Here is a 13,544-nt window from a genome sequence, read left to right on the forward strand (position 1 = left end):
AAATGCAAAATGACTGTTTCTCAAGGCTTTGCAATAACAATGACACATTGTAAGAGACAGAACTCGTGTGTGTGTGTGTGTGTGTGTGTGTGTGTGTGTGTGTGTGTGTGTGTGTGTGTGTGTGTGCGTGCGTGCGTGCGTCTGTGTGTGCGTGCGTGCGTGCGTGCGTGCGTGTGTGTGTGTGTGTGTAGACCTACATGTTATTTATTAATGTTAATAATGTGTCAGCAGTGAAGTCATCCTTTGACCTTTTGGACATAAATTGTCATCACTTAAGCATTTTTTCCTCTTAGACAGTTGTGTGAAATGTTGTCGTAATTCAGGTATTAACTTTTGATGGTGAAAAATGTGCTCTGTGAGATCCTGCTAACCTTTGACCTTTGAACACCAACATCTAATCAGTCCATCCTTGAGTTGACGTTTGTGCCAAATCTTAATGGGTTCAAGAGATAAAGCGTTTGCAAGAATGGGAGGGACAGGCAGCAGCCTGGCAGCATAAAGCCTCTGGCCTTAGCTATCATCAGTGTGGATACATAAAGAAGATATAGGTTTCATTGATGTAAAACAGCAGGCATACATTTGATGTTAATCTTTCAGGATTAGTTGAGCCACCACTGAACAGAAGGTAAACTGAACAAAACAGTTCTTAAAGCTTGGTCTACAAAAGCTGTCCCAGTTATTGATATTCGGTTGACTGATGTAGTTTGTAGGTCATCTAAATGAAGAACTTAGCTCTAATTTTCTTAGCTAACATACTAACAATACAGTTCATGTGTTTCAGAATGACCCAATGTTCGTGAGGGCGAATACAGCAGGTTCGTTGGGCCAAATATAGGCCTAGCTGTTATCAGCCACCAGAGCATGATTGTGCATTTCACCAGAGGCAGCACTGAACGTATCATCAGCTTGTGGGAATAGTAACAGACGAAGCCACAAAACCGCCAGTTGCAAGAAGACCATTGAGAAAAGAAATTAATCCTCAACACACCCACTCATCGCGTCCTCTCAGTTCTGGTTATCAAACAAGCTCAGTGCCAAAATGGTCCACAAGAAGGAAGTACAAAAACTAAAAAAAAACAGCAATGGAGATGAGGAGGTTGAGTTTCTGGTGAAGTGAAAACAGCAGTAGAGAGACTCTCAGGAAGGATGGATGAAAGAACCATAGCGATGCTTGTTGTTTATCTGCTCTGTATGTTTGCAGGTGAGAACATATTTCCCTTCATCACTCAAATTTGGGGATTTCTTAATATAATTTAGCTTTTGAAGATCCTAAGTGACGATTAGGGAAAAAACTGGCTTATGGCTGTTTTGTCTATCCTGTCAGGTGTGCCAGCAAAAGGCAAACCTCTGCTGGATGTGTGTGCAACCTGCCACGCTAACGCCACATGTGATGACAAGTCAGATGGCTCGGGCAAAGTTTGTAACTGCAAATACGGCTTTGTTGGAAATGGAAGAAACTTCTGTCAAGGTATGAAAAAATGTTTGGGTGTGTTTATTTATCATGTGAAATTATATGTGTTTCTTCATGTCAACCTGTTGTGTTTTTCTCCAGTAAGAAAAGTATTTTGCAGTGAGATCTGCAAAGGAGTTTAAATGTTATGTTAAACTTTAAAGGGGAATTAATCCATTAAAATTCTAGATATCAAAGAATCATATTACTCAAAGTTGCTCATAGTAATATATTTATATTAACAATGAACACATCAATTTAAGATATGTAATGTAAAAAAGGAACACTAATAATGATAATCCATAAAGAATTATCATCCAGTTCTGACGTTACATTTAGTTTTTTTAGAGACTTTTGGCTCAATATTTTGGTTTCACCACCTGCAGTTTCACTGTTTAATTTCTTCTCACTGTCCTCATTGGGGCGTTTCCAGCAGCAGCACACAGCTGTTTCAGCACAATGATACTATCCTAATTTAGCATGTTAGCAAACCAACGTGTTGGGTAGTACTAAACAAAATACACAAGGCACTGATGGAAATTTATATTTGACATGTATCCATTCAGAAACAAAGCTATTGAACCAACAGAAAGCCAGGAATCAGTATATAAACCATGAGTGTGGAGCAAATTTCATGTTAATTCATCCAACAACTGACAAGAGATTACTATAAAAATCCAAAATGAAAACCTGAAGGAAAAAAATAATAACAATAATAATAATAATTCAGAGGCTCAGTAAAGTCAGCAGGAATTTGATTTGTTAGAGATAAACAAGTACATTTATGATTTCAAATGTTTATGGTTTTTTTGTTCCAGACAAAGATGAGTGTCTGATTAGTGCCAAGCTCTGTGGGCAGCACACCACTTGTCACAACACATATGGCAGCTACTACTGCACCTGTTTGACCGGCTACAGCCCCTCTAACAACATGACCGTCTTCATCCCAAATGATGGAACCCACTGCCAGGGTGAGTTTGGTCTTTTTAAGACCACACATAAGATTTTAACAATGTAGACATTCAGGATGTTTTCAACGTCATCTTCCTAAAATAATGGCTGAAATCATTTGTTGACAAAAGTTATGTTTCAATCACGATACTGGCCACCTCTGGTAAAATCGCCTACATCCTCAGTTGAACAGATCATGCGATTCTACCCCATAGTATAAAGGCCTAGGTCAAGGTTCAGTGTGGTGTGGTTCAATTTTTATGTTTCCTGAAAAACCTGAAAAAATGACTTAGATCATTATTTGAACAGGGTGTCCACTAATGTTACACATGCTGATGTGAAGTTCTGTTGTCAACTGTAAACAGTTACATATCAATTACCATAAACCCATGCAGAGTTGAGGCAATTTCAACAGGCTGAAATTACACAGTGGATCTTTCCCTGTAAAGTAAGCCTTATAAAATCAGTGACATTAATGTTTTTACGTGACACATTCATTTTCCTTTGTGTGTGCAGACATTGATGAGTGCAGGATCACTGGACAGTGTGGAGATGGAGGTCAGTGCAGGAACCTTGAGGGCAGTTTTGACTGCAGCTGCATGGTGGGATACAAAGTCCACAATGGAACTGAGCCTTTTCACCCAATGAAAGACAAAGCTTCTTGCAAAGGTAGAACTATGTAATGTCTGTTGAATGTATATTACAACATGTCACTTCTAAAGAGTGATGGATTTTTATTGTGAAAGACAAAGCACTGCTGTTGAATTTGTCAGCCATAGTGCAAACCCAAAAGAAGTGAGAATATGCAGCTGGTCATTGGGAGAAAACTTGGATCATAACCTGAGTTTTGCTTTCTTCTGCCCCACTCAGTGGTTAACTGTGGGCCGCCTGTCTCAGTGAAGGACACAGTGCTACTGTCGGTCACAGGAACCACATACAGCAGTGTGGCCATGTTTGGCTGTGATGAAGGTTTTGTGTGGAGGACTGGAGACAACAGCTCTGTATGTGGAGCTGATGGACTGTGGAGAAGACCTACTTTGGTTTGTGAAGGTAAGTAAAGTCTTTGTTTAGATGTACCTAACATTATGCTAAATGTTTAAAGTTGTACTATTCTATATATTTTTTGTGTTACGAATAAAGTGTATAGTGTGAATGCCTATAAAATTATCAGTAGATTTTTCATTTTAGAGAACATTTTTGGATCTGTCAGCTCAAAACCTTAGTGTTTTGAGTCTGTCATCTTCACAGCGCAGCTGTTCACAACACACACACACACACACGCACGCACGCACGCACGCACGCACGCGCACGCACGCGCACACGCACGCACGCATGCACACACACACACACACACACACACACACACACACACACACACAAATAAAATAAAATAAAATCTCTGATCTGATCTAAACCAAGGATGAAATATTGGACAATTGAACAATTGTCATGTAACTAGAATGAATGCTAATTCTGCTCTGTGTCTACTGAATGTTTAAATGTGCAACTGTTTGTGGGCATAATTGTCATAACAACATCCTAACATAGCAATAGGCAAGTGTTGTGCTGCCCCCTAGTGACCAAAAATCAGTTGATGCAGCTTTAGAGCATCCCGCTAACAAACATTCCTGATAGCTTTACCCTCATAACTTGTATTTTTCTGAGGCACATAGTTCAAGTGTTGTCAGTAAACGCATTGATGAGCCACACTGTTGCAGTGGATGAGCACTGTCACTGTAGTTTACGTTGAGCGAGCCCCACATGTTCCATTGTCAGTACTTGCCAGCTGGTTGAAGTCTCTATCAGAACATGTACAAAGTACTTAGTACTATCATCTAGTAAGCAGGGCGACTTAAGATCAGCCCACAGAAGAACAAAGACTGAGTACAACTAAAACATCCCAGAAACAGCCACCATTCATTTGAGCTGCTTCAAACTCATCACTGTACTTATTGAGTGGAGCTGCAAAGTTTGAAGTAGATTGGATGTACAGTTGTCGATGTAAAGAAAGGGCCACACACACGCGCACACACACACACACACGCACGCACACACACACACACAGATACCTGGCGCAAAAATGTTATTTTCAATAAATGTTGATAATCATTTTTAGATTTCATATCATGAAAAGTCACTGAAGGGGACTGAAATCATGCACTGATGCATTCTTGTTCATGTTTTTTCAACATACAATGAGGTTTTATCAGTTTCAGGAGCAAAGTGATGATGAAACTCCTCAATCAGAGCTCCTGGAGGTCTTCTAGTCAAAACACTTTCATGCAGCGTATCACTGCTTTGGCTCTCAGAGGTTGACTGTGGCTCCCCCCCTGCCCTCCCTCACTCTCACATGCTGTGGAATAAGAGGTCGAGGATGGGCGCTGAGGTGGTTTATCAGTGTAACTCTGGATATCATAATGTTGGAAAGGGAAATATCTCCATCTGCACTGCAGCTGGTATATGGGAGAGACCCTCTGTGCTTTGCCAAGGTACAGTCACTGTCTCATCAGGTCTACAGATCAGATTTACAGACTTTCATCTTTTTTAGCACTAATTATAACAATGTACGCAGATGTAGTGTCTCCTTGTTTGTCATTTTATGTCAACTGAAGTGAAATATTCTGAACCCTGGTGTTTCTCTTACATTTTGATGGTGAATGTTATCCTTTGTAGAGATCTCGTGTGGAAGTCCTCCTTTAATTGAATCCACTGAGCAGGTGTGGAACAGTAACTCCACTCCTGGCAGCACTGTGCTGTATTTCTGTATAGATGGTTTTTATTACAACGGAGGACATAATGCGTCCATCTGTGATGAAAACGGTCAGTGGACACCACCAACTCTGTCATGCCAAGGTAATTCAAACAATAAAACAATAAAATTGTTTTCTTTTCAAATGTGAAAAGATAGGAAACTATTTTGGTGTTTTCTGACAGTGTTGCTATTTTTTAAGAAAATTATTTAATTTACTTGATTTAATTTTATGTGACCCACAGACTTTTCAGACATTTTAACCTGTTTTTGCAGAAAAGCACGGACAAAACAGGATGGTTCATTTTTATAGAATGTCCTATTAATGTTCAGTTCACTGAATCTAGCTCACCTGAATGCAGTGCAGTATTTTTTGAAGTTGTCATGAACACCCATACACGATATGTAAAGATGGATATTGTTAAAATAACGTCACTCAGTGATTTGCATTGAAGAAGAACTGAAAAGTTGAGGATGGCTTTATGGACTTTCCAAATAGACAAAGAAGTGTTGAGCAGATGGTGTCACCATAGACTGTATTTAAAAGATGAATACAGCCACCATGATATCACCCACTGGTTTGTGAATCATTATTTTGAACCTTCAATTTGATATTTGGCTGCCACCATTTTTGTTTTTTTTGAAAGTACATGTAATGACTCCATACAGCAATACAGCAATAACTAGTTATTCACAAGGTAGCTCCACCCTAAAACATGCAAAACGTGTATTTTACTTTAAATGGAACCATAATTCACAAAATGAGCATCATAGTGTATCGAAGGAGACTTGGCAGAATTAGGAATCAGATCAGAAAGTCATTAGCAATATATTTACTCATGGACTTGAATACAATTTGAATTTATTTATTTGATAGGGACGATGCAGTTTAACATAGTTCCATCACTAAGCATGAATCTGATGTGCTGCACAGAGAGTTTATAGCAAATGCTAATTTCCAACTCTAATCAGAGTTCTATTAGCAACCAGAGGAGTCACTCTCTGCTGGCTGAAATGTATTAATTTATTGTTTATCGTTTCCTGTCCCAGAGATACTATGTGGAGACCCTCCTATTCTGCCCCACACTGGCCAAGTGTGGAATGGCAGCTCCACCCCTGGAAGCACATTGACTTATTACTGTAAAACAGGATTTTATCACAATGAGCGAAACAATATGTCAGTGTGCACAGTTAATGGTTACTGGACAAAGGCAGACATCTCATGCAAAGGTAACGTCTTGATCCCAAATGTAGTTCGGTGGTTCTTTCTCCTGATACTCTTGAGAAATAAATGTTTATTTGTTTTTTTCTATGTTAAATTATGTAATTTCCATCTCTGTAGAAGTGGACTGTGGTGAGCCTCTCCCCATCCCTCATTCAGTGATGCTGTGGGATAAATTCTCCACTGTGGGCTCTCAGGTTGTTTATCAGTGTAACCCTGGATATGTCAATGTTGGAGGGGGGAATGTGTCAGTTTGTACTGCCAGTGGAGAATGGCAGGAAGCCTCTCTCCGCTGTCAAGGTGATATGAACATTCATCTAGATATAACTATATTGAGTTACATTCCCACTCAGTGTAAACCTTCTCTACTTTGTCCTAACATTGCTGAGAACATACAGTACATCCAGCTGTAATGATCTACACTGCTTGCTGTCTCTCTGTTGTAGAAATCAATTGTGGGGAGCCTGTTTTTAAAGCCCATGCTAAAATGTTATGGGATGGCATGTCACACATTGCTAGTGTGGTGTTTTACCAATGTGAGGAAGGATATCGCACCAGGAGCCTGAGAAACTACTCAGTATGTGGAGAGAGTGGACTGTGGGAGGATATTGATCTGTGGTGTGAAGGTGCAACATTTGTTGACCACAAATACTTTTTTTTTTTTAAATGATTATGTTCATTTAGACCACACTTTAGGGAGCAATATGTTCAGGTTAGACTACTACTGTGGTGAAAAGAGATGTATGTCATGATACAAAAATATATGTAACATAAAATTTAGTCAGAGTTTGCTAATGCTTTTCTTCATATGTACAATTCTGCCATCATTGAATTGACTGGATGGTGCCATTTGTATCTTTCTGCACTTCTTTATAGCTCACATCTGTACTTATTCATGTCTGTGTGCAGAAATAAGCTGTGGTCCCCCACTAACCCTCCCACACACTAACCTGCTGTGGGACCGCTCCAGCACCCCTGGCAGTGTTGTGATATATGAATGCATGGATGGATTTTACCAGGAGAGTGGAAATAATATTTCATCATGTTCACTCTCAGGAGAGTGGGGGAAAGTGTCTGTGAAGTGCAAAGGTAGAGTAACAGTCTATGTACAGTATATATGCACCTCAATCTATGCAGCTGTGGGAGCTTCATTATGTTTTAGTATTTGCATGTTACTGATACATTTCTGCTCATAAATTCCATTACCTATACTCAGGGAATCCACAAATGTGATATGTGCATTAACTGTGCATGCATTTCTCTGTTATTTTTAGGTGTTTGTTTTCCTTTGGGTGAACACAGAAAACAAATGGTACATTTTGTATATGGGATGAATGGTGCTATTTTTGATGTAATCATTCATTAAGTGTTGCTATTTTTTCAGCTAAATGTGGCCCAGTTCCCTTTATTGCCAACTCAGAGGTGGTGTGGCAAAACAGAAGCGTGGTGGTCCACCGCTGTGTGGTGGGATACCACAGCTGGAGGGGCAACAATGTGTCTGTGTGTGGGAGCTCTGGAGCCTGGCAGAAAGCTACTCTGACATGCATAGGTGGGTATGAATACACCTCAGGCACGAAAGAACATCTGAGAAAAGCTGTCATTTTGTTTAATCGTTTCAACTACCCCCTCTTTTGGAGCAAAAATACCTAAAACGACGTATACTATGGTTCAAAAATTTGGTGTCACTAAAAGTGTCCTTATTTTTGAAATGTAAGCATTTTTTTCCAGTGAAGATACCATTAAAATAATCAAAAATACAGTCTAGACATTGTTAATGTGGTAAATGACTATTCTAGCTAGAAACGGCTGATTTTCAGTGGAATATCTCCATAGGGGTACAGAGGAACATTTCCAGCAACCATCACTCCTGTGTTCTAATGCTACATTGTGTTAACTAAACCCATGAATTCTGCGTTGTGTAATTTTTTGTTTAAAAAAGTCAGAAGTGTGAGACGTCTTCTCTGTGCCATTTATCTTGGTAACTGGTAAATATAAGTAAACCTCTGGTCAGCGGACTCGGCCGTCTTGTGCACAGCTCACTGAAATGAGAGCAGCACGTTCGTTAGGATAGATAGCTCAGGGAGTGTCTCAAACTCCCAAATACATGTTTGAACAAATAAAAACATGAAATATATGTCAACACACTCCAATGAACATCTGAATAGATCATAGTGCACATATACTCATAAACAAAAGGACATCAAGAAAACAGCCATTTATGAGCCCGTGCTGTGCTCCTCGTGCACGCCTCTCAGGAACTGACAGTGTGGCACCGAGGCCAGTTACACAGTATAGCTCCAGAGAGGCTGCTATTGAGCCAACAACGATAAATGAAAACCAAATTGCAGCAAATGGAATTATTTACCATATATACACTGTTACACATGCACAGATTAAAATGGCGTCTGAACTACTCTGACTAGAATGAGTTCCTGCCAGAGAAACACTCGACAAAAGTTTCTAGTGAAAGTGTCAGAAAACCTGGATGTGATACACAAAAAGCAGTAGGCCTTTAAAATCAGTTAAAAGGGAGGGGGGGGGGGGGGGGGGTGTTTGGTCTTCCTATAATAGAAAATAGATTTTTCACTATAAAAAATGTATGTTCCATTTGTAAATACAAAATGCTGCAAGACCCAATTTACAGCAGTCATTGTGACTTTGGACAGGGTGAGTTTAGGCTGATGTTGTGCAAAACATATAAGCAGTAAAAGAAAATTGATGCTATTTTTGCAATGACAAGGTCTTCCCAAATCTTGAGGTACTAAATATTTCCCTGTTTATTGCTGTAGTTTGGGGAGGCAAACCAAATATAAGTGGAGGGTACAGAGGTTGTGGTGTCCTTTCCAAGTTTATAAGATTAAACTCCACCAACACATGATGCTTCTGCATGTCCTTCAAGACTTGGCTGGCAACTGATCAGCTATAAACAATCAACTGGTCTGCATTTTGAACATGTTTGTAATCACATTTGATACTTTATTAACACTTAGGTATGACATCATTATTTTTATTTACACATCTCTACAGAAACCAAGCCTCCAATCAATCACCTATTTATGTTTAATGAAAACTGTCTGCATTGGAAAGCAGAGAAGTATGAGGAGGATACAGAAGTTTATAAGGTAAGACAATATGTCATCTTCTGTCTTTCACTGTAGTTGGCAAAACTTTGCAGCCCCTACTGACACATTTGCTTGACTCACTGCAGGTGACTTACACTGGCTCCAGAGACTACCAGAAATCCTTTCATGACAAAAGGAAACACTTTTTGAGCTCCAAGGCTGACCAGCTGGAACTCTGCCTCAACCTGCTTCCAGTCACAAACTACAGCATCTCCATCACTGCGACATTGGCCAGATTCACAGCCAGCATCACCACCAACACCAGTTTACCAGGTTTGACCAAACGATTTACTGCCTCACTGTGAAACCTATTGATTTTATTTTTGAAAACTTTCTGAAAATATTTTGGACTGATATAATTATATTTTATTTGATGTAGTCATCTTAGCAATGCATATTAAATATGTGATTGAACAGTACCTCTAGCACCAGTCATCTACTACAGAGAATATGAGACTCCTTTGCCAACTCTGAGGCTACGTAGATCACCCAGCACATTGGATCCAATAAGGTAACAACCACGATATGACATCTGACATGACTGGATGACTTTTGCGTGGCAGGCAATGGTTACTGGGACCTGGCTGATCTGAATGTGGATGTTTATATGGGGAACATTCCTGATCTGTGACATAGGCTTGGAGATTAAAACCAATTTAGACAATGTCATACAATAGGCACATATTAAAAGGTGAAATTTTACAAAACTTTATTATAAATCTACAGATGGGAGACAAATTAAAAGAAATAGATGAGTGGGGAAACGCAATGAATGCAGATGCTTCCACAGCGGTGCAATGCATGGTACAAATAAAGCTTTCTGCAGCCAGTAATACTCTGTGGCATGAATAATAATGCAGATTCAAATTTTGTAGGAATATTGCAGAAACAGAACAGTCTGTCAACAGATACACAGAGGGATATTATGAGAATCCCAGTGCAGAAACTCTTCACTACAAAGATAAATGCATTTGAGAGTTCAATGGTGTCAAAACTTTAGGTACATGGTCCCCAGGTAGCTCAGCTGGCTGAGCGGCCAACCCATAAACAGGAGTTTTGATCCCAGATGCAGCGACCTGGGTTCAGTTCCAGCTCACAGCCCTTTGTAGCAAGTTCTCTCCACTTTCCTATCGACTCTGAACTAACCTGTCAATATTGATTTGTCTGTCTTTAGTGGCCCAAAACTTAAACATTTAGTTTATATTGGGTTTTCATTTAATTTGTCGCCCATCTGACGTTCATCCCACATTTGTAACTCCCGGACAAAAAACTTCTGAATGCATTTCCAATCCATCTTTAGTTTTCATAGCTAAAATCAATGTTGTTGATAGTTGGCGTCTGCTCACACTGATTCACGCCTGCCGTCTGTGAGTGTTTTCAAAGGTGAGATGGCTGAAGTCCTTTAAAGGTATGAGGGCACTTCAAAAAAGTTCATACCCTCACCTGAAACATAACAGTCCACTTTAAAGCCCTATATCATTGACAACAAGCACTTCAATGCACCTTGCTCACCCAATCTGCACCATCCAACTTCTACTTGTTTCCCAAACCGAACTCCCCCTTGCATGGTCACCATTTTCACAGTGAAGGAATAGTGGAGGCTGAACATCCCTGGACCAAGTGACTGAGGTTAAAGGACACTAAAATGAAAAATAATACAAGAACAGTCTTTCTCCTGTAATGTTTTCTAGTGAATCAGAGAATTTATTGAAGTATCATAACAATATAGGTTATGTGACTAATCCTAACCATGTTATTTTCAGAAGAGTTATAATATCTTGTTTGAATAAATGATGTTTGTTTAAATGAGATGATTCATTTTAGCATGAGCCTTGTTCCTACAGAAAAAGTCTCTGTATCTACATGAACATTAGGATTGCAGTTACATACTGAAGTTAAAATGTTGAATGTTACGGTTAAAGACAAGCATGACCTCTCTGTTCTTCATGTGACAGTTTGTACCAGGTGTTCGTGCTTCCTGTGGAGGAGATTATGATGTTTGACTGCTCCTCTCCCGTGAGCTTAGACAGCTCAAGTAAGATGAAGTCACCGGCAAAGTACATCACTGCTCAGTTTGACGTCCAACATGTTGGGACAGACATGAACTTTACTGTAGGGGATGGGTTCCTCTATGGAGGCATCTATAACACACCACTGCAGGGTGGCAACAACTATTATATCATCCTACGAACTGTCAGTCAGTGGAGGACGGTGGGTGGAACTAATGTATACTAGCCTATGAAAAAATAACGCATCAGGAAGTGAACTTTAACTGAATGTTTTTTCTCCTAGGCCTTGGAAAGTAACTGTGTCCTGTGGGCTAAAGTAAGAGGTAATTCACCCTGTACTGTATAATGCTTAAATCCACAGACACATTTGAATTTAGACAACAAGTCTTAAATTATTTTAAAAAAAGTTTAGAAATGTAAAAACAAGCATGTGTTAAAGCTTCACGTCCACACAGACAGACTTTCCTCATTCCAGGTACATCGTATGTTCTGAAGGTTTCATCGCTTGCTGCTACTGCATTAGTGGGACTACTTGCTGTGGTTCTTCTGGGGATGTACAGTTTCACTTGGTACTATACGTATTTCATCATCTGTCCTGTTAATGTCATGTAACTGTGAAACAACATTAAGCTATGACTATATTGATTCATGGTCTAATGCAGGGGTGTCAAACATTAGCTTGTATATTTCAAAAATAAGTGTTGTACTTGAGAGTACCCCATGTATTCGCAGATTTTTGTGACAAAAACGGCAGTAATCATTCACCGCGACGCTTTCTCGGCTGCATGCCATTGTTGTTTGGACTACATGGACGACAAGGTCAATTTGTTTGTGCATCACATCCGTGTTACGCTGATTGGTTCTTTCTCGTTCAAGCTGCATTCGTTAGCCCCTCCTTTTTGAAATCGTCTCGTATCATCGCAATGCCAGACTGCCTTTATTTGTATTTATATTAATACATAAATAAAGTCAGTCTGGATTTTCCAGGCAAGTCAAACATACGACCTGCGGGCCAAAACTGGCCCACCAGAAGATCCAATCTGGCCCGCAGGATGACTTTGCAAAGCATAAAATTTGCACAGAAACATCAACTACAATTTTTCCATAAGCATAACTGTTAATTATTTTAAATTTGTCCTTTCCCTTTGCAGATACTCTGTGATCTGTAAGTTGTAATGTGTAAATGAAAAACTGAGGCATAATATTGTTGAAACTGCACTTTTTTTCTTAAGAAATTTCAGGTTGTTCATTAATGTCTTGTAAGAAGATGGGTAAACATTTTCACAATGTACTATTTTGCACAGAAACCAAGGAAAAAATTTGGAGTTGTCGTTATTTATAGGTCATTATGCTGAGATTTTACTGGTGTGGCCCACTAAAGATCCTACTGAGCTGTATGTGGCCCTGGAACTAAAATGAGCTTGAGACCTTTGGTCGAATGTCATTCTAGAGCTTCCAGACTCTCAGATGTACATGCACAACCAGTGGATAGTTCTGTTTTTTAGCTGTTAAAAAACTTAACACTACCACCAACAACAATAATGATATATAGTATTGTATACATACAGGACCATCATATGTTTCACCAGTGAGTGACGTTTTGCACAGGCTAAGGTAAAGCACTACTCAGGATTAGATGTAATTTAATCATGTTTTCCTTCTCTCTTCTTTTCCAGGTGTTGGAAAAAAAAACAAGACACTCCTGAGTACTGATGTTCTGTAACTACAGGCCTTACTTCCTATCTGTACATTTTGTAAATAATTATATAATTATTATGAAATATAATAATTATAATAAAACACTTTCAATAACAGTTGGATGTGTTCTTACTAATTACTGGACATGAATGTGCTCTGACTCCTGTGCCAGGATGGTATGATATATGATATTCCTCAGAACCTGAGTTCAGCTTTGTTTAGGACATGATGCTAAATCTGAGTTTGAGAAAAAAAATCTTCAAAACTAATCAAACTCATCCCAGAGCTGCATGTTTGAAAACCCCAGATCAGCAGCCCCTCACCCAGTCACACTGAGCTTGCA

The 13,544-nt window shown here is 39.4% G+C and overlaps 1 protein-coding gene across 6 annotated transcripts; it reads left to right on the forward strand.

Annotated features, from left to right (window-relative positions):
- The first annotated feature begins 455 nt into the window (after nt 1-455).
- On the forward strand, nt 456-13,317 carry susd1 (sushi domain containing 1). Of its 6 annotated transcripts, none has more exons than XM_051951198.1 (14): nt 456-625; nt 782-1,201; nt 1,325-1,468; nt 2,269-2,421; nt 2,918-3,070; nt 3,272-3,451; nt 7,282-7,461; nt 7,757-7,921; nt 9,400-9,494; nt 9,581-9,767; nt 9,912-10,005; nt 11,450-11,705; nt 11,787-11,826; nt 11,979-13,317. In XM_051951198.1, the coding sequence occupies exons 2-14, from the start codon at nt 1,147-1,149 to the stop codon at nt 12,113-12,115; spliced, it is 1,839 nt and encodes a 612-aa protein (XP_051807158.1). In that variant the 5' UTR covers nt 456-625; nt 782-1,146; the 3' UTR covers nt 12,116-13,317. The 6 variants fall into 6 exon arrangements, with proteins under 6 accessions (XP_051807158.1, XP_051807159.1, XP_022068509.2 ...); XM_022212815.2 differs by lacking the exons at nt 456-625; nt 782-1,201; nt 1,325-1,468; ... (1 more) ...; nt 2,918-3,070; nt 3,272-3,451 and adding exons at nt 3,730-4,890; nt 5,075-5,254; nt 6,201-6,380; nt 6,493-6,672; nt 6,819-6,998 and having other exon boundaries at nt 11,979-12,072; nt 13,180-13,317; XM_051951199.1 differs by lacking the exon at nt 7,282-7,461 and having other exon boundaries at nt 462-625.
- The last annotated feature ends 227 nt before the right edge of the window (nt 13,318-13,544 follow it).

This window comes from Acanthochromis polyacanthus, chromosome 7 (assembly GCF_021347895.1).
Source record: "Acanthochromis polyacanthus isolate Apoly-LR-REF ecotype Palm Island chromosome 7, KAUST_Apoly_ChrSc, whole genome shotgun sequence".
NCBI classification, from domain to species: Eukaryota; Metazoa; Chordata; class Actinopteri; family Pomacentridae; genus Acanthochromis; species Acanthochromis polyacanthus.

Excerpts from the sequence above, each read along its gene's own strand:
- susd1 (XM_022212814.2), top strand. The coding sequence starts at position 4,752 with ATGCTGTGGAATAAGAGGTCGAGGATGGGCGCTGAGGTGGTTTATCAG. Across the intron at positions 6,381-6,492 it reads GGCAGACATCTCATGCAAAG|AAGTGGACTGTGGTGAGCCT; the intron begins GTAACGTCTTGA and ends CCATCTCTGTAG. Across the intron at positions 10,006-11,449 it reads AGCACATTGGATCCAATAAG|TTTGTACCAGGTGTTCGTGC; the intron begins GTAACAACCACG and ends TTCATGTGACAG.